Source organism: Lontra canadensis, unplaced genomic scaffold (assembly GCF_010015895.1).
Source record: "Lontra canadensis isolate GAN:19392208 unplaced genomic scaffold, GSC_riverotter_1.0 scaffold1, whole genome shotgun sequence".
NCBI classification, from domain to species: domain Eukaryota; kingdom Metazoa; phylum Chordata; class Mammalia; order Carnivora; family Mustelidae; genus Lontra; species Lontra canadensis.
This window is the reverse complement of record NW_022630995.1, coordinates 23269832-23294792: the sequence shown is the minus strand read 5'-3', so window position 1 is coordinate 23294792 and position 24961 is coordinate 23269832. Positions and strand designations below refer to the sequence as shown.

At 36.1% G+C, this 24961-nt stretch overlaps 1 protein-coding gene across 8 annotated transcripts in view; it reads left to right on the top strand.

Moving 5' to 3' along the window:
- Positions 1-21762, top strand: part of EXOC1 (exocyst complex component 1) — a 56467-nt gene extending 34705 nt beyond the window's left edge. For 4 of the 8 annotated variants that reach the window (XM_032851253.1, XM_032851257.1, XM_032851274.1 and 1 more), the window contains 9 exons: positions 1891-1935; positions 3190-3353; positions 3923-4030; positions 5265-5341; positions 5864-6092; positions 13446-13629; positions 16119-16318; positions 19769-19963; positions 21606-21762. In XM_032851253.1, the coding sequence (XP_032707144.1) occupies positions 1891-1935; positions 3190-3353; positions 3923-4030; positions 5265-5341; positions 5864-6092; positions 13446-13629; positions 16119-16318; positions 19769-19963; positions 21606-21758 (1355 nt within the window). In that variant the 3' untranslated portion in view covers positions 21759-21762. The remainder of the gene's footprint in view (positions 1-1890; positions 1936-3189; positions 3354-3922; positions 4031-5264; positions 5342-5863; positions 6093-13445; positions 13630-16118; positions 16319-19768; positions 19964-21605) is intronic. The other 4 variants (XM_032851262.1, XM_032851268.1, XM_032851301.1 and 1 more) reach the window with 1 other exon arrangement.
- The last annotated feature ends 3199 nt before the right edge of the window (positions 21763-24961 follow it).

Sequence of the window (24961 nt, the reverse complement as noted above, 5' to 3'; positions counted from 1 at the left end):
AAAATTGTTTTTCAATCTGTGTTGTTCCAGTAAACTAAGAATCTTGTTGATTCCAAAAGGAGTCTTGAATACAAGACTAAATTCAGTGCTGGCTAGAAAATTCATTTAATAAATACTGGTTATTATATAATAAGCACTGCTAAGTACTGAGAATGCAACAATAACCAAAGACCCTACCTCATGAAGTTTACAGTCTAATGGGGATTATTTAAAGATACTTAAAAGGTTACCTGAAGGGGCGCCTAGGTGGCTCAGTAGGTTAGGCATCCAGCCCTCCATCTCAACTCAGGTCTTGATCTCAGGTTCATGAGTTCAAGCCCCACATTGGGCTCCATGCCCAGTGTGGAGCCTACTTTACAAAAAAAAAAAAAAGTTGCCTGAATATTGCTTGTCGCTGATAAATAATATAGTCTTTGATGAGCCCCAAATCATTATTAATTGGCACTTTTAGTAACTCTGTATTCCTTATTGGGTACAAAAAAAAAAAGGTGTATAAAGTTCAGGCTTTGCTCTGAAACGGGTGAACTTAGTATAGTGACACCTTAAGGCCACTAGGAGGTACTGTTCAGCTTGGCCCACTAGTTGATCCAGCACAATCCCTGCTTACCACTTAAATCTCTAGCGTTGGTGTTTCATTCTTCTTAAGCTCCACATAGCTAGGGCTGTAAAGATGTACATATCCCTGGTATGACAAGTCAGTAGCTTTTACTTGGGCTTTTGCCTCGAAGTTTGGTAGGGATGGTGACAGTTTGATACATTGTTCTCTGTATTTAAATTATTTCTAGGTTATAGTTATATTCTTTAATTTTCTCTTTCTTTCTATAAATTCTTTCTTTACCTTTCACATTAACTTCTAATTTGAGTTGAGAATGTTTCACAAGATGATCTCTACAATTGATCTAATAAATATTATATAGAGAGAAGTTTTAGAATAAAAGAAATGCCAAATGATCCCAAAAGAACTCAGATTCCTATATTAAACCTGTTCCTTTGGCTTTAAGCCTTCCATCCACCCATCTCCTGATAATTAGTCTTTTGATATCTAATTTTCATTCTAGGTGTTCATAAAGCCAGCTACTAAGTAGTTCAGGTTGATATTTTGAAATGATTTTAACACCCCAACCATGTAATTTTTTATCAGATGTGGTCATAACATTATTCAGTACAGTGGAGACTCCTCTCAGGACTTTTCAGGGAGCGAGAATGTTGATGTGTTTAATATTTAAGTCTGCAATTTCATTCTAATAAATTTCCACTTTATTAAATTTTTACTTGACCATATGATCTCACTCGTATGTGGAATTTAAGAAACAAAACGAATGAGCAAAGGAAAAAAAGAGAGAGACATCCAGAAACAGACACTTAACTATAGAGGACAAACTGAGGGTCCCCAGAGGGCAGGTGGGTGGGGGGATGGGTGAAATAGGGGCTGGGGATTAAAGGGTACACTTATGATTAAAATAAAATAAAATAAAATGACTTTAAAAAAATTTTAAAAACACTTTTACTTGAACTGTTTTTTTTCCAGAAACCAAAACTTACAAATGTAGTCTTTTAAATTTTAAGCGCACTAGCTCCATAAACTTAAAAAAAAAAAAAAAAAAAAAAAAATCACTTAAAAGTGTTGGGGGAGGGGCCGACAAATACAGACATTTTTGCCTATTTGAGTAAAAACAAACATTAGACCAGTAAAGTTTTTTCTCTCAGAATTTATCAAACAGTAGCTGACCAACTAAACATACATTGCATACCTCTTGTTACTTGATGCTCATGGTTCTTTGCATGTGTCTTTTAAACTAGAGCTTTAACTTCCTCTTGTGCATGGTTTGTGCAAATTGCAGTTTATTAACTTGTCTTTGTCTTTGATGCTTGCAACCTAATCCATCACAGCTACACTGCCTCGAAAAGAAAGTGCTGTCAAACAGGAAACAGAGAGTGAGTATGCTTAGTGTATTAGTAGGTATTCTCAATGCATGTTTGTTTAATGTCTAGAAATTAGTTTTTTGTCTTGAAAAAAGTTACATCCAAAAATATTGATTGCTCTGAGTTGCCAGGTTCGGTGGAAGAAAACCAGCATGATGGTAGTGGTATGGCTACATTCAAGAAATGTAATTCAAAATATATGGTGGGTAATCAGAAATTATGAAAAGGCTTAACCATTAAACTTCTGTTTTCAGGCTTTGTTTAGAAACTATAAAAATTCTTACAAATATGGTCAGATTTTTGCGTAATGAAACCAAGGTGTATCTTTAATTGTCCTTATTATATCTTCCTCTGTCCCTTCTGACCATCAGCAAATAGTATAGGTTAACTGAGAAATATTTTAGAAAATTTAAAAAATTATTCATTGTTTATATTTAATTCTGAATAAAAATATTACATTTTCTTGTAAAAATGGAAGCCTTTAACTCCTTGATGGATATAGAATATTGTCCAGCCACATTGTTCTCATTTTTCCTCAAAGATGTCTCATATTATGCAGTTCATGATGTATATATTACATATAATTTTTTTTTAAGTATAGCAAGTTTTCAGGTGTTTTTTTTTCTCTTCATTTGTTTAGTTTTTAAAGAGCGGTAGATAATCAGTTCACTTACTGTAAAGACAGTTTCTGGATTCAGGAATGTGTTAAGTTGCATCATATGTAATCTGCTTTTTGTACGGCAAGAATGATGGCATATTGGCAGTTTTGTTTGGTTCAACCCAATATTTTCATTTAATGTGGAGGCATGTAATAATGGGATATGGCCATTTTCTTCAGAAAGAAAAAAGTCATTAAAAAATAAAAATAAAAAAGACATCATAGCTAGTACACCAAGGAGTCATTGGCCTTCATCCATATTTATATCTTTTGAGTAACTCAGGAAGGAAATCTTCATCTACTTTAGCCTAGAAATACTAGGCAACTTTGGTGGTACTGGGTAGGGTATAGATCATGCGATCCTTAAGACCGCTTTTGGTCCTATTCTGTAAATCTGTGTAGTTTTTGCTACTCCTTACAGTATGCTCAAGAATAGGACACAAATGTTAATGAGAGAGCAGGACACGCTACCGCACAGCCCATGTGGTCGGCTTGTGTGATAACTGATATGAGCACTGAATACGAAGACAGTAGGCGAGATCCCTCATTCACACTATGGGTCTTTTATTCATGAAGGTCACAACTTTCAAAGTTTTATTATTTCTTAGGTCTTCATGGAAGTTCTGGGAAATTAACTGGATCTACTTCTAGTCTAAATAAACTCAGCGTTCAGAGTTCAGGGAATCGCAGATCTCAGTCATCTTCTTTGTTGGATATGGGAAACATGTCTGCCTCTGATCTCGATGTTGCCGACAGGACCAAATTTGATAAGGTAAAATAATGTAACAAGTATGTCTTAAACACGAACATTTGTTTTCTAATAGCAGTTTGTTATTGCTTTAAGTGTGTTCCAGGATTTGGGCTATGTTGGCTCTCTGAATTAACCGTATCTTTTGAATTCTGAATCTGAAAAAAAAAATACTATTCAAATGGCAACTGAAATGTGTATTATCAATTCATTGACATAACAACTTTATTAGAATTTATTATAAATCATTAAGAGCTTGTATCTTTAAGTTCCTTGAGCCAAACTTCAAAGTAAAGTGGAAATAACAGCTTGCATGAAGCTAAACTGTTCTCTGCAATGCATTAAGTTTAAAAAGTTTGTCTCTGTGTTCCTCTTTCCAGATTCCAAGTGAATAATTATTTTGAGTTTTATTTTAGGTGTGTCTGGCCCTGTTAAGCCTTAATACATCTGCATCGTCCTATCAATCTTGGAATAGTTTCTTTTGGGATTCTGTTGAGATTATACGTAAAGCATCTATGATCTTTCCAGAAAAGTGAATTAAATGTAGAAGATGTTTTTATGCGTTTGGTGCAGTTCATTTTTGTTTTCTTCAGATCTTTGAACAGGTACTAAGTGAACTAGAGCCCTTGTGTCTGGCAGAACAGGACTTCATAAGTAAATTTTTCAAACTACAGCAACATCAAAGTATGCCTGGAACTATGGTATGGTTCACATTTATTTGTTGGCTAATATTTATAATCAGTAGTATAATTAGCCTAATTAATTTATTGTCAGAATTTCAACATCAGAACAGAAAAAGAAAAAATTTACAATGCAAGGATTTTTTCAGTAATTTTTGTCATACCACAAGATAATGAAAACAGTGATAGTTGGCTACTCCAGACATTTAGGTCTAAGACAATACTCCAAATTGTCTTAGACCTAAATAGCCTCTAAATTAGTAAGAGGGAAATGTCTGAATTTACTTTGTAAAAAATACTCTTCAAAAGGAAATTTTAGCATTTTAGTAGTCACCAAGAAAAAATACAATTTTCAAAAGAAAAAGATATATGAGTGTGTATAACAAGGTCTAACAAAAAAAAGAAGAAAGAACCAGGCCCCAAATCTGAACCTTTCCTATGCCTTTGTTACTAACTAGGTATGAGACCTTAAACCAATTATTTAATCCCCAGTTTTCCTCATCTGTACAATGAATAATAACTGTTCAGCATGCCTCTCAGGTGGCATAAATGTAAGAAAATAAAATGAGATGCTGTTGCAATATTTTGAAAAACTTAAAAGCACAATACAAATAAAGTGATTTTTAAATTAAGGTCATCTTGGGCGGCTCGCTGGCTCAGTTGATAGAGCATGTGTCTCTTGATCTCTGGGCCATAAGTTTGAGCCCCATGTTGGGCATAAAGCTTACTTGAAAAAAAGTAAGGTCATCTTAATATACAGAACCAATATATAAAAAGCAATCATAAAATGAATTTGTTGTTCTAGGTGATGTTGATAGTAAATTTACTTATTTGTTAGCCTCTCTTAAGAATTTTTAATAACATTTTTTAAATGCCAAAGTTTTATTTAAACGATTGATGAAATTCTTTAATTTTTAAAATTCTTTCTTAAAAGTTGTTTCTGTTTTTTTGAGCTTCCCTCCCCCTCTGAGCCTCCGGTACCTTCTCTGTCCCTGCTTTCCCCTCATATGCATACACACAGGCACATCTTCTCAGCCCACAGTAATTCTCAGATAAAATCTAAGAACAAAACATTTCCTAACCATTCTTAAACATACTAAGTTATGTGGTTTTATCAAAAGTACTGCCTTTAAAAATCATTATTTTTCATAATGTATTCTCTCCTAGGAATTTTAGGACTGAGCAGGCTTTTGCTATATAAGCTAGTCAAATTGTTGGTCTTTTATTATGTAAAGTACCCGAATAATTTTTGCAGACTGAAGCAGAGGACCTAGATGGAGGAACATTATCCCGGCAACATAATGCTGGCGTGCCACCACCTGTCTCATCCGAGTATGTGTTTGTTAATATCTGTTGTTTATCTGGGGAGGGGGACACTTAAAATTGAACCTCAAGGGGTGCTGGTCGGTGAGGAGCCAGATGATTCTGGTGATGTGACAGCACTCAGAGCACTGACATGTGTGCCCAATGCCTTCTCAAACGTCTTACTCAGTTAAAATTGGTCCTGTTGTCTGACCCTTCAGCTCTTTTTGGCTCGTAATCACAAAAAAGTGCAATCAGTTTAGTGTTTGCTGCTAAGAAGTAGCATTTGAATTGTAGGGTATTTCTCAGGAATTACAAAGCACATTTCAGGATCCAGCTTTATAAATGACATGAAGTTATATTTTGAGTAATAAAACTTCAAAAAATATTTTTATGTTGGAAACTGCTGTAGAAAATTAGTTCATCCTATCTGGACGTTTTTCATTAAAATGTGAAATTTTAGTCATTTTGTATATCTGCAGTGGATTAAAGTTAAAGATCAAGATATGAAACCTATAATCAATTCCCATATTTTGTTTGTTTCCTGAACAGGAAAGATATGATCCGTCAGATGATGATTAAAATATTTCGCTGCATTGAGCCAGAACTGAACAACCTGATTGCATTAGGAGACAAAATTGATAGCTTTAACTCCCTCTACATGCTTGTCAAAATGAGCCATCATGTGTGGACTGCACAGAATGTGGACCCTGCTTCTTTTCTGAGTACTACGTTGGGAAATGTTTTGGTGACTGTCAAAAGGAACTTTGACAAATGCATTGTAAGTTGTTTTTTGTTTTTTTGTTTTTTTAAATAACTTAGAGTTCTAATCATTGCAAAAAACAGGTAAATGTATTTAAATCAAGAGAGAACTGGGTGTGGGGCGCCTGGGTGGCTCAGTGGGTTAAAGCCTCTGCCTTCGGCTCGGGTCATGTTCCCAGGGTCCTGGATCTGCATCAGTCTCTCTGCTCAGCAGGGAGCCTGCTTCCTCCTCTCTCTCTGCCTGCTTCTCTGCCTACTTGTGATCTCCGTCTGTCAAAGAAATAAAATCTTAAAAAAAAGAGAGAGAGAGAGAGAACTAGGTGTTATACGCAAATAATGAATCACGGAACAGTACTTCAAACACTAATGATATACTGTATGGTGACTAACACAACACAATAATTAAAAAAGAGAGAGAGGGATTTTCAGTTTTCCATTGAGTGTCTACTGTTCACATCCCTCAAAGCCCTGAAGCAGAGTGTGGGCTGCAGTTCACAGGCACAGAGTTCGTGGGATTGCTACTGTGCCAGCTAGCTGCCCTTCTCCCCTGTGTGTGAGTCTTGGCAAATTCTGGAGTAAGTGGCATAGAGGCAGCAGCTGCTTGAGAGATCCACTAAGTAACTGAAATCTCATTTAACTGATTGGTGACCATAGGTCCCATGAAACAACTGAAACTCTCATTTGGATTTATTGTTGTTGTTCTTAAAATATACTGATAAGAAAATTAATAATTGGATCATTTTAATTGATTCTTTAAATTATTTAATTAGGTTTATTAGTTTGCTAGATTGAGAGTTTTAATTAATAATCATATTGTTGTATTTTAAGAATACATTGTTCTTTGGGGCACCTGAGTGACGAAGTCAGTCAAGTGTCCAGCTCTTGGTTTTTGCTCAAGTAATGATCCCAGGGACCTGAGATGGAGCTCCACATTGGGCTCTGTGCTCAGTGCAAGCCTCTTTGTCCCTCTCCCTCCCCATTTGCCCTCTGCCTGCCAAGATAAATAAATAAACCTTTAAAAAAATGCCTTGGGGCGCCTGGGTGGCTCAGTGGGTTAAGCCTCTGCTTTTGGCTCAGGTCATGATCCCAGGGTCCTGGGATCAAGCCCCACATCAGGCTCTCTGCTCAGCAGGGAGCCTGCTTCCCCCTCTCTCTCTGCCTGCCTCTCTGCCTACTTGTGATCTCTCTCTGTCAAATAAATAAATAAAATCTTTAAAAAAAAAAACAAAAACCCTTTTTTAAAAAAATAAATAAATAAAATTTTAAAGTGCCTTAACCTGTACCCCTGGGGCTAATAATACATTATATGTTAATAAAAAAAGTTTTTTTTTAATTTTTTAAATGCCTTAAAAAAATAGAGAATACATTGTTCTTATAATAACTTCCAGCAATCATCATGTTCTATAGGAAAGAAAAATCATTAATAATTTTATTTTGTCTAGGTTTTGGTAAGCTTGTAGGTATGAATTGGGTAGGGCCAGGTTCTAAAATAAAAGCTTGATTTTATTAATGTAGTTAGTATATAAAAGTGGATGTCTATCATTTGAATATTTCTACTGTGTAACTTCTAAGTCATATCCAGCTCTTGAATATCCATAAAACAATAGGAGATAAAAACATTAAGGGCAGTTAAAATCCACATCACTTCTGTACTTTTGAAAAACAATATTTATTGACTTTTTAAAATATAAAGGCAATCTATGTTCATTATAGAAACTTAAATGTCGCCTCAATAGGCTTGTTAATCCTCTTTTCTTACCACATGACTTCACTTGACATTTGAAATATTATAGAATTTGACCACTTTAGACCTCTTGCCTCTCCCAGCTTCTCCAGCAGCGATGCTCAACCCAGAGGGTCTGACCGCGAGCTGGGAGCAAAGGGCAAAGGAAGAGCTGCCAACGGCTGAGATCATGAGTCCCATGTGATGCAGCAGGAACACTAAGTCATGAGGACTCTACATTTCCAGACTCTGAAGGCTTTGTTGCTTTTATTAGTAAAATATAGCTCTGTGTAACACCTGTCAGTCCAACCGAACATAATTGTTAAAAGCATAGGATGGAGTGTCAGGTAAATATAGAGGTGGCTTCATATGATGTGCTTATTAGCACACTGCCTTACACAGAAGTGACACGTACTAACTCATCACTCATAATGGTGGTGCTGCTGTTGCCGCCAGTGGTAATAATTCATAATAGTTTTTTAAACAACGTTCATGTTATTCTCAAGACCGAATAGTGGAAAAACAAAGTAAGTGAACTTAGACAAAGGTATGAACTCAATATTTTCTCATAAAATTACATGTATTTCTCATAAAATTACAAGCATTTCTAAAGGATCTGTCTTTTCTCACTAAAGGGACATCTCTCTCTTATTTTAACTCATGTCTTCTCAGTGTCTGATGGGTAGTATGTACTCAGTAAGTTATATTACTGGGTAGTATGTACTCAGTAAGTTATATTACTCAGTAAGTTGTATTTTGGTATTTGGGACAAGATTAGACTCTAAGGTGTACCTTGAAAAGGTAATAAATGGACCTGTTTGTATTGAGCCAAAAGCATGAATGTCAGATGGCTGCAGAAAGTGGAACAGATAGCATCAGGTTTGGCTCTTTCATCTGGTGGCTAAGCTCAGAGCACCTGCTGTTCTTCAAAGAACAGGACTAAGAAAGCTAGCCCAGCCCAAGCTAAAACTAAAGTTAGAAAGTAAGTGACATACTAAGTACTACCAAGGTAAGCTCTGCAGTCCCATACATTCTTATCTGCACTCAATTTGTTTTTCAGGATTCTTCACACTATAGTGATGTGGACTTGCCCTCTTAAACCTTTGAGAATGTTATGATTTGGTTACATTGCCATGGGCAGAGAGGACGGATAAGTAATTCAGTGATCTGTGCCTCGCACCCAAGTTCTAGTCTTAATCCCTGAATAACCTCTGTGTTGAGCAGTCAGCTGCAAATAACATATGAGTTGAGCTTGAGAGAAATTTTATTTGTGTAAGATTTAGTTCACCGATGGCTTTGTTTTGAGAGAGTGAAAGCATGCACGTGTATGCAAGCTGGGGGGAAGGGGCTGAGGGAGAGGGAGAGAATCTTAAGCAGTCTCCACGGCCAGTGCGGAGGCCAGCGCAAGGCGAAAGGCGATCTCCCAACCCTGAGATCATGACCTGAGCTGAAACCAGGAATCTGTTGCTTAACTGATTGAGGTACCCAGGTACCCCCGATGGCTCTTTTCTTAAACAAATGTGTTGTTTCTATTCTACCAGTTACAATGCCAGAACAGACAACCGTCATTTAGAATATTTCCTGTTGATGTTTAAGTATATTCAGGCTATAATTCTATCCTGTGCCTTTAAATGCCAAAAATCTTCATGCAGCTTAATAACTACTGTAGACCAGCGTTCATAAATTAGTGCTTCCTGGGTATCAGGCACTGGTCTGAGCACCTTGCACACTTTATGTCACCTAAACTTGACACTGTCCTTCCTCCTACATTAAGTAGACTCTGTGAGGGGTTATGTTACTTTGCCCAGGTCAGCAGTAAAAAGTGATGGAATTAATATGCATACCCAGACCGTCTGGTTCCAGCACCTGCAGTCTTACACTACCCTCTCTGCTGCATCCATTTTTTACTTTTCACAGTTATCGATACCGATGAAATGGAACACATGGATACCTCAGAAAATCTTGAGGCTCAGTTGGCCCAAGCTCTCGCAGTAAAGCGAGAATCATAATGAAGCAAGTTATTGAAATAAAGTGAATTCCGATGAATTTTGTGGTTTCCCCGTACATATAAAAGTTTTGTTTATATGTACATAAAAGTACATAAAAGTTATGTTTATCATACTGTGTATTTATCATACTATCATGCTGTAATCTGTTAGGGTTCAGTAGCATTTTGCCTAAAAAACAGTGTCCATAACTTAATTTAAAAATACCTTATTGCTAAGAAATACTAACCATCATCTTAGCTTTCGGCGAGTTCTAAGGTTTTTGCTGATGAAAGTTCTTGACTCCGTGTTTTTGGCCGCTGACTGATCAGGGTGGTGGTTGCTGAAGGTTAGGGTGGCTGTGGCAGTTTCTTAAAATCAGACAACAGGGAAGTTTGCCCCATGAATCGACTCTTCTTTTCTGTTGCTCTATAGCACGCAAAGCTGTTCAGTAACATATTACCCACAGCATATTACCCACCCACTGCTTTGTCAACTGAGTTTATGTAATATTCTAAATCTGTTGCCATTTCAACATTCTTCATAGCATCTTCACCGGGAATAGGTTCTATTTCAAGAAACCACCTTCTTGACTCACCCCTAAGAAGCAACTCCTCATCTAGTGAAGTTTTATCATGAGATTGTAGCAATTCAGTCATATCTTCAGACTTCACTCGTAATTCCAGTTCTTTCCCCATTTCTACCACATCTGCTGCAGTTACTTCCTCCACTGAAGTCGTGAACCCCTCAAAGTCCTCTGTAAGGGTTAGAATCCTGTTCATATTATACTTTTGCCCTCTTCCCATGAAGCGTAAATGTTCTTAGTGGCATTTAGAATGGTTAATCCTTTCCAGAAGGTTTTCACTTTGTTTTTCCCAGATACACCAGAGGAATCACTATTTATGGCAGCTTAGCCTTATAAAATACTTTTCTTAAATAATGAAACCTGGAAGTTGAAATGACTCCTGAATTCACGGGCTCCAGAATGGATGTTGTGTTAGCAAACACGTAAATAGCATTAATCTCATTGTCCATATCCGTCAGAGCTCTTGGGTGGCCAGGTGCATTGTCAATAAGCTGTCATATTTTGAAAGGAGTATTTTTTTCTGAGTACTAGGTCTCAACAGTGAGCTTAAAATAGTAAATCATGTTATAAAAAGATGAGCTGTCATCCAGGTTTTGTTCTGTTTATAGAGCACAAACAGAGTAAATTTAGCATAATTCTTAAGGGCCCTAGGATTTTTGGAATGATAAATGAACATTGGCTTCAACTTAAAGTCACCAGATGCATTAGCCCATAACAAGTCAGTCTGTCCCCTGCGGCTTTGAAGCAGGCATTGATAATCTCTCTGGCTATGAAAGTCCCAGGTGGCATCTTCTGCCAACGGAAAGCTGTTTTGTCTTCATAAAAATCTGTTGTTTAGTGTGACCACCTTTATGAATTCTCTCAGCTGGGTCTTCTGGGGAACTTGCTGCAGCTTCTCCATCAGCACGTGCTACCTCACCCTGCACTTTGTGTTCTGGAGATGGCTTCTTTCCCCAGACCTCGTGAACCAACATCTGCTAGCCGCCAGCTTTCCTTCTTCAACATCTTCACCTCTCTCAGCCCTCCCAGAATGAGTCAGGGCCTTGCTCTGGATTAGGCTTTGATTTAAGGGAACGTTGTGGCCGGTTTGATCTTTTATCGTGACCGCTAAAACTTTCTCCACATCAGCAAGAAGTTTGTTTTGCCTTCTTACCATTTGTGTGTTCACTGGAGTAGCACTTTTAATTTCTTTCAAGAACTTTCCGGTGCATTTACAACTTGACTTTGGTGCAAGAGGCCTAGCTTTCAGCCTGTCAGCTTGTGACATGCCTTCCTCCCTAGCTTAATCATTCTTAGCTATTGATTTAAAGCGAGAAACATGAGATCCTTCCTTTGACTTGAACACTTAATTGGCCTCATGTCGATATTGTGTCTCAGAATAAAATTGTGTCTGGACCTAAGGAGAGGGAAAGAGAAGGGAGAATGGCCAGTTGATGGAGCAGTCAGAATACACACATTTATTGATTAAGGTTGCCAGCTTAAATGGGCACAGTTTGTGGCACCCCAAACAAAAGATCACTGATCACAAAGCACCATAACAAGTATAGCAATAATGAGAAAGTTTGAAATGTTGCCAGTTACCACAGTGTGACACGGAGGCATGAAATGAGCAAATGCTGTTGGAAAAATGGTACTGACAGACTTGCCAATACAAGGTTGCCACAGACCTTCAATTTGTGTTAATAAATAAATAAATAAATAATCAGTATCTGTGAAGTACAGGAAAGTGAAGTACAATAAAATGGGTGTGCCGTAGTAGGAAAGATAGTATCAAGTGGTTGACAGTACTCCCCAGGACTTTCTAATACTAATGCCTGTAGCCTACAAAGAATTACCTTTTTTTTTTTTTTTAAGATTTTTATTTACTTATATGACAGACAGAGATCACAAGAGGCAGGGGGGTGGGGGTGGTTGGAGCAGGCTCCCCGCAGAGCAGAGAGCCTGATGTGGGGCTCGATCCTAGGACTCTGGGATCATGACCTGAGCTGAAGGCAGAGGATTTAACCCACTGAGCCACCCAGTGACACAATTCTTTGGTGCCCCCAAAGAATTACTTTTCTAACCCACATATCATATGATTTTCAAGTTACACCACAAAAATCATTTATGAGATTTAGATAGAAGTAAAAATGTCTTAACAGTATTTGACAGAGTAATTCTTATCTAGATCCTCTGAGAAGTACGCAGAACCGTAACTGAATCCATCGATTTTTTTTTAAACCAAACGTCTAGGTTTTGTCTGTGTGAGACATCCCTTTTGTACTTTGTCACCATCATACACGAGCACTTTGCTGAAATAATAGAGAATAAGTAGGATAAGTAACTGATAGTTACAAAGCGTACTTATATAGTATAAATCCATTGTGGAAATGCCTGTTCTCTCTCTCTGTTCTCATATCCAGAAATTAAAGAACTGGTCTGTCCAAACACAGATTTTAGGCTGATGAGAATTGGAAATAACTATAATTCTCAACTAGAAATAACCCAGAGAAATCCGGTGTGGGCTCTGGTATCTGCTCTACGCCAAAATGAGCAATCGCCTTTTTTTTTTTTTACCTTTCATGAATGATAGAATCGTTTATTGCTTGTTTTCACTTTAAACAAAAATTTGAGCTTCACAAAGTTTAATTGTTTCTTGTTTTAAATAATTTGGCTTTTTCCGTCGACTTCCTTTTCTTAAAATATATGTCCATTTGGAGCACCTGCCTGGCTCAGTTGGTTAAAACTTCCGACTTTTGATTTTGTCTCAGGTCGTGACCTCAGGGTTGTGAGACTGAGCCCCAGGTCTTGCTCTGGGCTGGCCGAGAAGCCTGCTACTCTCTCTCTCCCTTTGCCCCTACCCCACTTTCTCTCTCTCCCTCTTTAACAACAACAATAAAAAGATATGTGTATGTTCTTTTTAATCTATAAAAATAGTGTTTCTTGGTTACCCCATTGTATTAATCTGTAATTAGTAAACATCGAAAATGTTCTAGGTACTAAATTGTGCCCTTCCTCTGTGATATATACGTTTACTTATAATTATATGTTTCTAAGTTGCTTGTCTATTTCTCTCTCTTGCTTTCTGCCTAACTATAGAGTAACCAAATAAGGCAAATGGAAGAAGTAAAAATTTCAAAGAAGAGTAAAGTAGGAATTCTTCCATTTGTTGCTGAATTTGAAGAATTTGCTGGACTTGCAGAATCGATCTTTAAAAATGCTGAGCGTCGTGGAGATCTAGATAAAGCATACACTAAACTTATCAGAGGAGTATTTGTTAATGGTAAGTCTTTGTGATGTACTGAAGAATTTTTTGGTTGGTTGGTTCACTATTTATGGTCACTCAAATTGGGAGATAGATATGTTCATTATTTCCATAGTCTATAGTCTTATTTAAGTTTTTTGAAAGTAGGTATTTCTTGAATCTGAAAAAATAAGAAGCAGTATATTAAACCCATTCATATTCATCAGGAACCGCTTCTATTTTAGGGTTCATATGGGATTATCACTATGCAAAATTGGAATTCCTTTTTTAATCACAAAAAAAAAAACAACCCTTTTAAAAAATTTAAAAATGAGATTTTACATTTGCATTTTAGCGAGACTCTTTGGGAGATGATAGGCAGTGATGTCTGTGTAACATTAAGCAAATCAACTTACTTCTTTAGGCCTTGGTTTTTTTATCTGTCACGTAAGGTAGATTAATGCTAAACTACGGTCTTCCTGTGGCAGATCCTACAATTATGTTACAGAAACAGTATGATGGGCCATTTAGTTTGAAATAAATGATCTGACTGCATATATTCAGGAACTTTAAAAGCTGAAACAGTTGACAGGAAGTGGAATCATCTTTCCAATCACATACAACATTTTCAGTGGAAGCAGGCCTAGGGGAAAGATGGAGAAATTATATGGATAAATTATATGGTTGATCATTCATTCGTTCATTCATTCATTCATTTTGAGGAGTATTTCTTTTAAAATTAAAAGTAGCTTTGGGGCACCTGGGTGGCTCAGTTGGTTAAGCATCCAACTCTTGATCTCAGCTCAGCTCAGATCTTCATCTCAGGGTCATGAGTTCAAACCCCAGGTTGGGCTTCATGCTGGGTATGGAGCCTACTTTAAAAAAAAAAAAATTAAATTCAAAGTAGCTTTGCTTTGTCTGACCGTAAAGTAATATATGCTCATTGTACATCCCCCAAAATGAAAAAAAAAGATTTTAAAAATCAAGAAAAAAATAAAAATAATTTGTAATTTCATTAGGCAGAGATAAATTTAATTTTTATTCTTCTAAGCTTTTCAGTATTTCTCCTTCATATGTATGTGCCTATTGTATATATGTGTATGTGTATTCTTGAATATAAAAGTTTTTATCATACCTTACACTCTGTTTTGGAACCTGCTACTCTATAATTCTAATACCTCTCCTTGTCAATTTATATTATGACTGTAATCATTTTTAATGAAAGTAATAATCCTTGTATCATTATTTATCATATCTTCATTAATAGGTATTTAGTTTATTTCCAATTTTTTGCATATATTTTTGTATTCTTGCCCAATAATTTCCTTGGCGTAAATTACTGGAAATGGAATTACCAGGTCAGAAGGTTTGCATATATTTCAAGGCTTTTGCCAGACTGCCTCACAGAAAGGTGAGTTTAATGTGCCAGGCTGTTGATGAAAGTTTTCATCACATCTCATTAATGCTGAATATTAGTAAGTATTATCAGTCTTTTTATTGTTTGTCAACTTAATAGACTAAAATTGATTTTGTTCATAGTTTCTTTTCTTTTGCCATGCAAGAGCTTTGGAAATTTCCTCTCAGATTTATTCATCTCTCCTTTTATGATTTCTAAGTTTTGAACCTCTGTACATATGTTTACATATAATCTATAAAAAAATCATGCAATCACAAAATTATTTTTTGTAAGATTTTATTTATTTGGCACAGAGAGAGACAGAGAGAGCACAGGCAGCGGGAGCTGGAGGCAGAGGGAGAAGTAGTCTCCCTGCTGACAGGGAGCCCGATGCAGGGCTCCATCCCAGGACTCTGGGATCATGACCTGAGCTGAAGGCAGACGCTTAACTAGCTGAGCCACTCAGGAGCCCCAAAATTATTTTTTTAATTAGATTTATTTTCCTTAGTACTTGTGATTATATTTGTTTATTTGCTTTTTACATTTTTAAGTACTTGAGCAATTTAGAATTTGTTTGGCTGAAAATGGGAAATAGGAATCCAGATTTATTAGTGTATTCGAAAGGACCAGCTAGTTGTCCTACCGCATTCTGAATAATTCATCATTTCCCCCACTGATTTGAAAAGCTACCTTTATTATATGCTACATTTCCATTTATATGTTTATAACTATTTTATTTTTTATAACGATTTTATTTTATTTAAAGATTTTATTTATTTATTTGACAGAGATCACAAGTAGGCAGAGAGGCAGGCAGAGGGGTGGGGGGTCAGAGGCTCCCTGCTGAGCAGAGAGCCCGATGCGGTGTTCGATTTCAGGACCCAAGATCATGACCTGAGCCGAAGGCAGAGGCTTGACCCACTGAGCTACCCAGTGTGCCCCTGCACACTATTTCAGTGTGATTTTTATATTAGGGCTAGGTGGATATGGAGACCCTTCAGAATATCTTAGGTCCAGAAATGTACTTACTACTTAAACTTAAAAATGAAAAAAAATCATGTAAGTATTTTATAGCTAAATATGGTAATCCTCATGTCAGGATATTATTATATATTTTCTTCTTTTATTTTAGTGGAGAAAGTAGCAAATGAAAGCCAGAAGACCCCCAGAGATGTAGTTATGATGGAAAATTTTCACCATATTTTTGCAACACTTTCTCGTTTGAAAATCTCATGTCTAGAAGCTGAAAAAAAAGAAGCCAAACAAAAATACACAGATCACCTTCAGTCTTATGTCATTTACTCTTTAGGACAGCCTCTTGAAAAACTAAATGTAAGTATATTTTCATTCAGTATTATTTTCCTGATTTTGAACCTCTGTACATATGTTTACATATGAAAAACAGGAGACATTTATCCTAAATTTGATCATGCATTGATGGGAAGCATAAGGAAGGAGGGACCCAGTTATCAAAGGTTCCAGTGTACCAAGATACTGCTAGATGGTCTATATTATTTCTTTTAATTGTTGTAAACAGTGACGTGGGGTAAGGTGGTATCAACCCATTTTACAAATGAAGAAACTGAAAGTAAATATACTTGCTTGAAGTTACAGCTGGCAAGTAGCAAAGCTGGGGAATGAACCCTAGGTTAGGCTTTTCCATTATTCCATACTCTCCTATTTCATACCTCACAAATGGCTGGTCTTTAACCTTAGTTCAGATGAAGATTTCAAAAACTTTATCAAGATGAAAGGAAAAACCAAAAAATTTTTTTTCTTTGCTTCTTTCTTTCCCTTCCTTTCCTGAACTGAGTTATTCCCCAGAACATATTTGACTAAAATTAAGAAAGGATGGTTTGGGGGCACCTGGGTAGCTCAGTTTGCTGAGCCTCTGACTTGGTTTTGGCTCAGGTCACGATCTCAGGAGTTGTGAGGTCAAGCACCACATCAGACTCCACACTCACTGGGAGTCTGCTTGACGATTCTCTCCCTCTGCCCCTCCCTCTAGGGTTAAAGGTCTGTCTCAGACCTAAATCCTGTGTGATACTTAACTGCAACATCAGAGACATTCCCTGTGAAATCAAATTTAAAGCAGAAACATTGCTAGATCCTTTAATATTTAACATTGCTGTGGAAGCTCTAGCCAATGCAATAAGACCTAAAACATAAATAAAAGATATTGAAAGAGAGTTAACAGGGCACCTGGTGGCTCATCTGACTCTTGATTTCAACTCAGGTCATGATCTCAGGGTCATGAGCTCAAGCGCTTGCATCGGGTTCTGTACTGAGAGTAGAACCTACTTAATATTCTCTCTCCCTCTCCCTCTGCCCTCCCAACCCTGCCCACATGCACACACACTCTCTCTCTCTCTAAAGAAAAAGAGAGTCAAGATTATAATTACAGGTATATATGTTGAAATTACTAAACTATAATAAATAACAGGATTCAAAATAAAAATATAAAAAATAACTTATTTCCTATATGTCATAATAACCAATTAAAAGTTTATATAAAAACAAAAATCTAAAAGCACCAGAAATAGACTTGTCAAAACAATTATTAGCAAAAACATAATAATAATAATTTAATGAAGAATAAACAAATAGTAATTGCCAAGAAAATTTTAGAAAAAAGTAATGAGAGGGGGAGTTTGCCTTTTCAGTATTAAGAGTATATTGTATAGTGATCAAATACAGACTTGCCAATCAATAAAATTGCATTAAAAACAAATATAAAAAATTTAAAAAATAAAATAAAAAACAAATATATTTCAGAGACAACCTGAGATGAATATTTGTAACAATCCAGTAGTCAGTAATATAAAATATAAGATACCTTTTTTAAATCAGTAAGACAACCACTAAAATCCCAGCGTATAAACGGGCAGGGGTTCTGAATATACTATGAAACATATAAAAGCAAGTTAACTTCATTTATAGCCAAAGAATTATGAAATAAAGAAACAAGTCTTTTTCACTCATTAAAATGCAATGATTTCTTTAAATTGTGATAATATGGTAAATAGCAGTCTCTTCTGTACTATTGACAAAAATATAAATTGTTTGAACTTGCCTGGGAAGCAATTTATGAGAATTTATAAGAATCTTCAGAATACTTAAAATTATACTTTTCAACTGAGGAATTATAGTCATAGAAATTTGTGTCGAAAAGTAATCAGTAAGTGGGTAAATAGTTGCGTATGAAAGATACTTATGACAATTGTGTTTAAAATAAATTTCTTTTAATCTGAGTAGATTCTGCCAACTTTAAAAAAAAAAAAGTGAAAAATGTTAAATATCCAGTACTGGAGGAATGAATGTATAAGTTGTAGTTCAGTCATTAGATGGAATATTATATAGCCATTACAATTTATACTTCAGAAAAAATAAATATTACATAATATTTTTAAAAATTAAAAAAATAAAATAAAATTTTAAATTAAAATTAAATTTAAAAAATAAATATTACATGGAAAATATAACATACAATATTATTATCTCACCTATGTACTCATTAGAAATAGGGGCACCTGGCTGTCTAAGTTGGTAGAGCATATAAGTGTTGATTTCAGGGTTATGAGTTCAAGCCCCACACTGGGTGTAGTGACTACTTAAAAAATTAGAATCAAAAATAGAATATTGGGGCATCTGGGTGGCTCAGTCGTGTCTGCCTTCAGCTCATGTCATGATCCCAGGGCCCTGGAATCGAGCCCCGCATCAGGCTCCCTGCTCAGCGGGAAGCCTGCCTCTCCCTCTCTTGCTCCCCCTGTTTGTATTCCCTCTCTCGCTGTCTGTCTCTCTTTGTCAAATAAATAAATAAAATCTTTTAAATAATAAAATGTTAAAGTAAAAATATAGAATCTTTAAAAAAAAAAAAAAAAAGATTAGAAGGAAATCTAAAATGTTAACACTGGTTATCTCTGAGTAGTGAAATAATTGTTATTTTATCCTTCGTACTTTTATGTATTTTCTGAGTTTTATACAGTTAATAAAATAAACTGTTTTCTAAGTAGGACTTTTTAATTTAAGTGACAATAAAAGCAGTGCTTAGCCATTATTTCTTTTATTTCACATTTTTATTTTTATTTATTTTGCCTTTTTTTTGTAGTTTCACGTTTTTATTTAAATTCCAGTTAACATACAGTATAGTATTAGTTTCAGGTATAATGATGCATTACTTACATACAACACCCTGTGTTCATCACAGCAAGTGCCCTCCCTTAATACCCATCACCCCTTGTCCCATCCCCTCACCCACCTCCCATCCAGCAACCCTCAGTGTATTCTCATAGTTAAGAGTCTCTTATGGTGGGACACCTGGATGGCTCAGTGGGTTAAGCATGTGCCTTTGGGGAAAAAAAAAAATCTGTCTTCAGCTCAGGTCACTATGCCGGCACCCTGGGATCAAGCCGTACATCGAGTTCCCTGCTTGGCGGGGAGCCTGTTTCTCACTGTCCCTCTGCTGCCAATGCCCCTGCTTGTGTGTACACGCTCTCTCACTCACTCACTTGCTTGCTCTCTGTCAAATAAATAAATAAAATCCTAGGGGGAAAAAGAATCTCTTATGGTTTGCTTCTCTTTTTGCCCCCTCTGTTCATTTGTTCTTTTCTTAAATTCCACATGAGTGAAGTCATATGGTGTTTGTCTCTCTGACTTATTTCGCTTAGCATAATACTCTTGCTTCATCCACATTGTTGCAAATGGTAAGATTTTGTTCTTTGATGGCTGCATAATAGTCCGTTGCATATGTATTCCACATCTTCTTTTTTCATTTCCTTGAAGCATTTCTTTGAAGGCGTTGAAGCTCGAGTAGCACAAGGTATAAGAGAGGAGGAAGTAAGCTATCAACTTGCATTTAACAAACAAGAACTTCGTAAAGTCATTAAAGAGTATCCTGGAAAGGAAGTGAAAAAAGGTCTAGATAACCTCTACAAGAAGGTTGATAAACATTTATGTGAAGAGGAAAACTTACTTCAGGTATGCTTCCTTCTGTTAACCATACTAGATTGCACATCTTAAAATATATTGCTTTTCTCCAAACAAGTCCTCTGGAAAGGCTACAGATTTTCTAAGTCTAGTACAGGAGGAAATTTCCATAAAATGCTATAAAGTACAGACCAGATCAGTGCGTTATGAGGAAGAAAGGAATAATATTTATAATGTGTTTATATGGCTATTCCTGTTTACTTTATATTTCTACTTTATAGTTTTGAGGCATGAGTTGTTTTTCTTTTGTTTGGGGTTGGGGCAGGGGTTTTTTTTAGGCTTTCTGTTTGTTTCTTGAGATTTGAGGGGATTAACTAAATGGAGTAGAGTATATAATTACAGTGGAGTGATTCTGAGCATGGGAGCCAGAGTTAGAAACAGGTTCATAATGTGGCTCCAGATTAAGCTGCATGACTTTGGGCAAGTCACTTAACATCTCTGAGCCACAATTTTCTTATCTGAAAAGTGGAAATAATACCTCTCTCATATAGCAGACACTACTATTATTGCCATTTATAGATGAGAAAATCCAAGCTTAGAAAGGTGGAGTAACATGACCAAGATCTCACAGCTGATGGATGGTGGAGCCAGATTTAAACCCCAGATGGGGCCATTTTTCTCTATAAACCACACTGGAAGGCCCAGAGATAAGTGAGAATAATTCTGATTTCAATATCATCAAAGCCTTTTTGAGGGCTGTTGCATTTCTGTTGGCCTCTGAAAGTCAGATAGATGTGGATAAAGTGAGAGGAGTGGCAGGTAGAAGAAATACCATGAGCTAAAGGATGTAAAGCAAAAAGTGTAATACTGTTCGGTAAGTAGACTTAAGGTGACAGGATTCAGGATTTATGAGATTAAGGGTTTACAAGGAAAATTCCTGGAAAAACATATTCCCTCATCTGCTGGATAGTAATGATGGTCATAGCACCCACTCTCACCAGGGTGTCATGAGACTTAAATAGGATGATACATATATAAAGCACTTTGTACTGTGCTGATACAGAGTAAGCCTCGATAAATGTCACCTGTTCGTATTAGCTAATGTGTCGATGTATATATCAGGTTCTGCCTTGATAGTTATCTACATAGTAGTTTCCACTGCTGAATCATATATATAATCCGTCTATCTCATCTTGGTATCCTTCATGGCATCAAGCAATGTTTTATATCATCCATTTTAGATAAATGTTTAAACTTCCATCTGGAATGAAATGTAAGCATTAACTGTTGCATTTTATTTAATTACTAGTCTTAGTTCCACGTATAATTGTGCATATACACATCTCTATTGGATATTGTAGTAGATATAATAATAGCTAAAATGTAATGAGTGCTTATCATGTCAAACACTGGTAAGCACCTTACATACATGCACTCATTTAGTCCTCACAAGAAACTTATGAGGAAGGTATTATTGTTACTATCCTGGTTTACAGATGAGGAACTTGAGGCCCAGAGCAGTAATGTAACATACTCCAGGTCACGTGTCTTGTAAGTCGAAGGAGCAAAGATGCGTGTCCTTAACCATTACCCTCTGCTAAAATCTTAGAATATATCTTGATATTATTTCTACACACTTGATTATATATTTCCATTCATAATTTAATGACTTTTATTTTCATTTTTATAATAGGTAGTGTGGCACTCTATGCAAGATGAATTTATACGCCAATACAAGCACTTTGAAGGTCTGATAGCTCGCTGTTATCCTGGATCTGGTGTTACAATGGAATTCACTATTCAGGACATTCTAGATTATTGTTCTAGCATTGCACAGTCGCACTAAAAAAGAAGAGATAAATGAAAAGAGTGTCTACTATTTTGTTGTGTGTATATATACATATGTATATGTGTGTGTACATACACATGTATATGTGTGTATACATACATACATACACACACACACACACGCACACACATATGAAAAAAAAAAAGCAAAGATTTAGGTGCTAGGGAGCCCCGTTGCTTTAAGTCAATAGATTGAGTTAGAGGAATGCTTATATACAGCTTTCCTTATCTGTGTAACTAATAACACGAGAGCTACCTGCTACAGTGGTCACTTGGCCCTATGTAATAACAGAGACATGTGAAAGGATGAACACCAAATTAAGTGGCCCAGAAAGTGACAAAACCATACTTTTGACAAGTTTTTTTAATCCATTGTGGTAGAAAAGTTTTGACTCCAATAAATGTATCATTTAAGTGTTTAAAAATTTTAAAACCTTCTGAAAGAAGAAAAAGATAAATGAAAAAAGCACTCTGAGTACACCAGACATTATTCAAAATTATCAAGTTACTGTTTTGAGAACCCAGACTTGGAACTTTATGTATTATTAAATGTCAGATAAATGGGTAATACCATACTACAAATATTCAAGAGCAAAAGTACCAATTTATGTAGCAGTTTTATCTGCCCAATAAGTTGTGTACTAATTTAAAACATTTCTCTCATCATAAAATGCCTTTAGCATTTTTCTATGACTGAGCAGAAAGTCTTCTTTTATTGTCTAGTTTCTTGTATTTGACAATGGTTATCCTGTGTGTAAGGCATTAGGAGTTCTTCAGTTTTCACTAATTCACTATTGCCTACAAATCATGTAACTACTAAAATATTGTACAGAATTGTTTTCCCTTCTAACTAATGTGTATATGGATAAGGAATCTTGTGATGATCAGTTATAAATTTAGATTTTGAGAATTATGTGACTCATGTGGCAATGAACCTGAAATAAAGAAATTTTCAAAAAAATTTTTTTTTCAGAAAAAGTTAAAATTTTATATTCTTAGGTCTGTTATATGTTATTTTTATAAAACCAAAGTCTTACAAAATCAATATACAAAAATTAATTACATGTTCATTTACCACAAAACACTTAAAAGTATAAGAAAAATAGAACCATATATAACAGCATCAAAAATATTTAGTATTTAGACTAAATCTAACAAAACATTGTACTATATATTGAATTATGCCTTCTCAAAGTTCATTTGTTGAATCCCTAACCACCAACATCCCCCAACAGTGTGACTGTCTTAGGGATAAGACCTTTAAGGGGGTGATTAAGGTTAAATGAGGCCATAAAGATAGAGCCGTGATCCAGCAGAACTGGTACCCATATAAGAAGACACTGGAGCTCTTTGTTTGCCATGTGAGGACACAGCAAAAAGGCCGCCATTTCCAGGCCAGAAAGAGCTCTAGAATCCAATCATGTTGGCACTCTGATCTTGAACTTAGAGCTTCCAAAACTGAGAAAATAACATTTCTGTTAGCCCACTCAATCTATGGTATTTTATTATGGCAGCCTGAGCTAATAATACAAGATGTAAAAGACCTTTAGGAAGAAAATTATAAAAACTATTGAAAGATATTAAAGAAGGCCTAAATAAGTGGGGAATTGTTTCATGTGTCCAGATAAGAACACATAACAGAGTAGAAATATCAGTTATTCTCAAATGTAAAGATTCGGTACAGATTTCCAATTTCCAGTCCTGTGCAAAAGAAACTTGGAAGTCACCTCTCCATTCTAATAAATGAAAAGCTGAACAAACTGAAAAATCAACTCTTCTCAGATCTGTAAGAGTAGTAAGTCACAGGGCAAACCACTGCCACAATTGGAGAGATCCAGCAGGAGAAGACAGAATCACAACTTACTGGACCAGAAACCCACAAGCTGAAACATCCACAGGAACCAATGTCCAGGTAGGGAAAACTGAACTGTAATTGACAAATTCCTTGAGGCTGAGTGTGGGTTAAGTCTGAGAAATAACTCCCAGTCATTGGGAGTCCCTCAAATATTTGCGAGTTTTACCTCCTGTAGTTCTACCAGTGAACGTCAGAGAAAAATCCTCTTGTCCTTCTGGCAGAAGGACAAAGAAAGGATCCATTTTGAAATATGGCAGAATATTCTGCCCCTGACAAATTGTGTTCTCAGGAGAAACTATTTAACCAGAGCTCAAATGACCTGGGAGAAGGGAAGTCCCCAGCTCCAGCTGGCTCTAGCCTTATACATGGAGGAAGAGAAATACCCAACTTCAGTCCATTCTATGTCATCTTTTCCCACATAAAGGGGGGAGGGCTGAAAAGCACAGGTAATTTTGTGCCTGGAGGTACAAGCTCACTAAAAGACCTGTTCATAGGACTATATAGTTTCCTCCAACACCCCACCTTCACATTACTAATGGCCTATATACAGCAGTTCCTTTTACCTAGCTATCTGGCTATCAAGGAAAAAATTACAAGACAAAGGCAAAAAAAAAAAAAAAATTTAAAGAGACAAGCATCAGAACAAGACTCAGATAGGAAAGGGTTTTTTGGACTTAGCAGCAGCAGTTGAAAATACTTAGTATGGTAACCGTTCTAAGAGATAAAGTAGAGCGCATGTAAGAACAGATGGGCAATGTAAGCAGGGACAAATTCCTTAAGGAAAACCCAAGGAAATCACAGTGATCAAAGCACTGGAACAGAAATTAAGAATGCCCTTGATGAGCTTATTAGTAGATTGAACACTGCCGAGGAAGGAATCTCTGAGTGTGAGGATATCTCAAAAGAAACCTCCAAAACCAGAAAGCAAAAAGAACAAAGACTAGAAGGGGGAAAAAAAAAAAAAATAATGACAGGGACAACTACAAAAAGTATAGTATGTATGTAATGGGAATACCAAAAGGAGAAGAGAAATGAACAGAAGAAATATTTGAAAAAAATAATGCTTGAGAAATTCCCTGAGTTTGTGTCCAACACCAAACCACAAATCCAGGAAGTTGTTCCAAAAAAAAACAAGCAGAATGAATGCCCAAAAAACTATACCTACACATAATTTTCAAGCCTCAGACAATAAAAGATTAAAAAAAAAAAAATCCTGAAAGAAACCAGAGTGAAAAAAAGACTTCACTTCTAGAGGAACACGGATATGAAAATTACATTCAACTTCTCAGAAACCAGGCAAGCAAGAAGAGAGTGGAGTGGAATATTTAAAGTACTGAGAGAAAAAA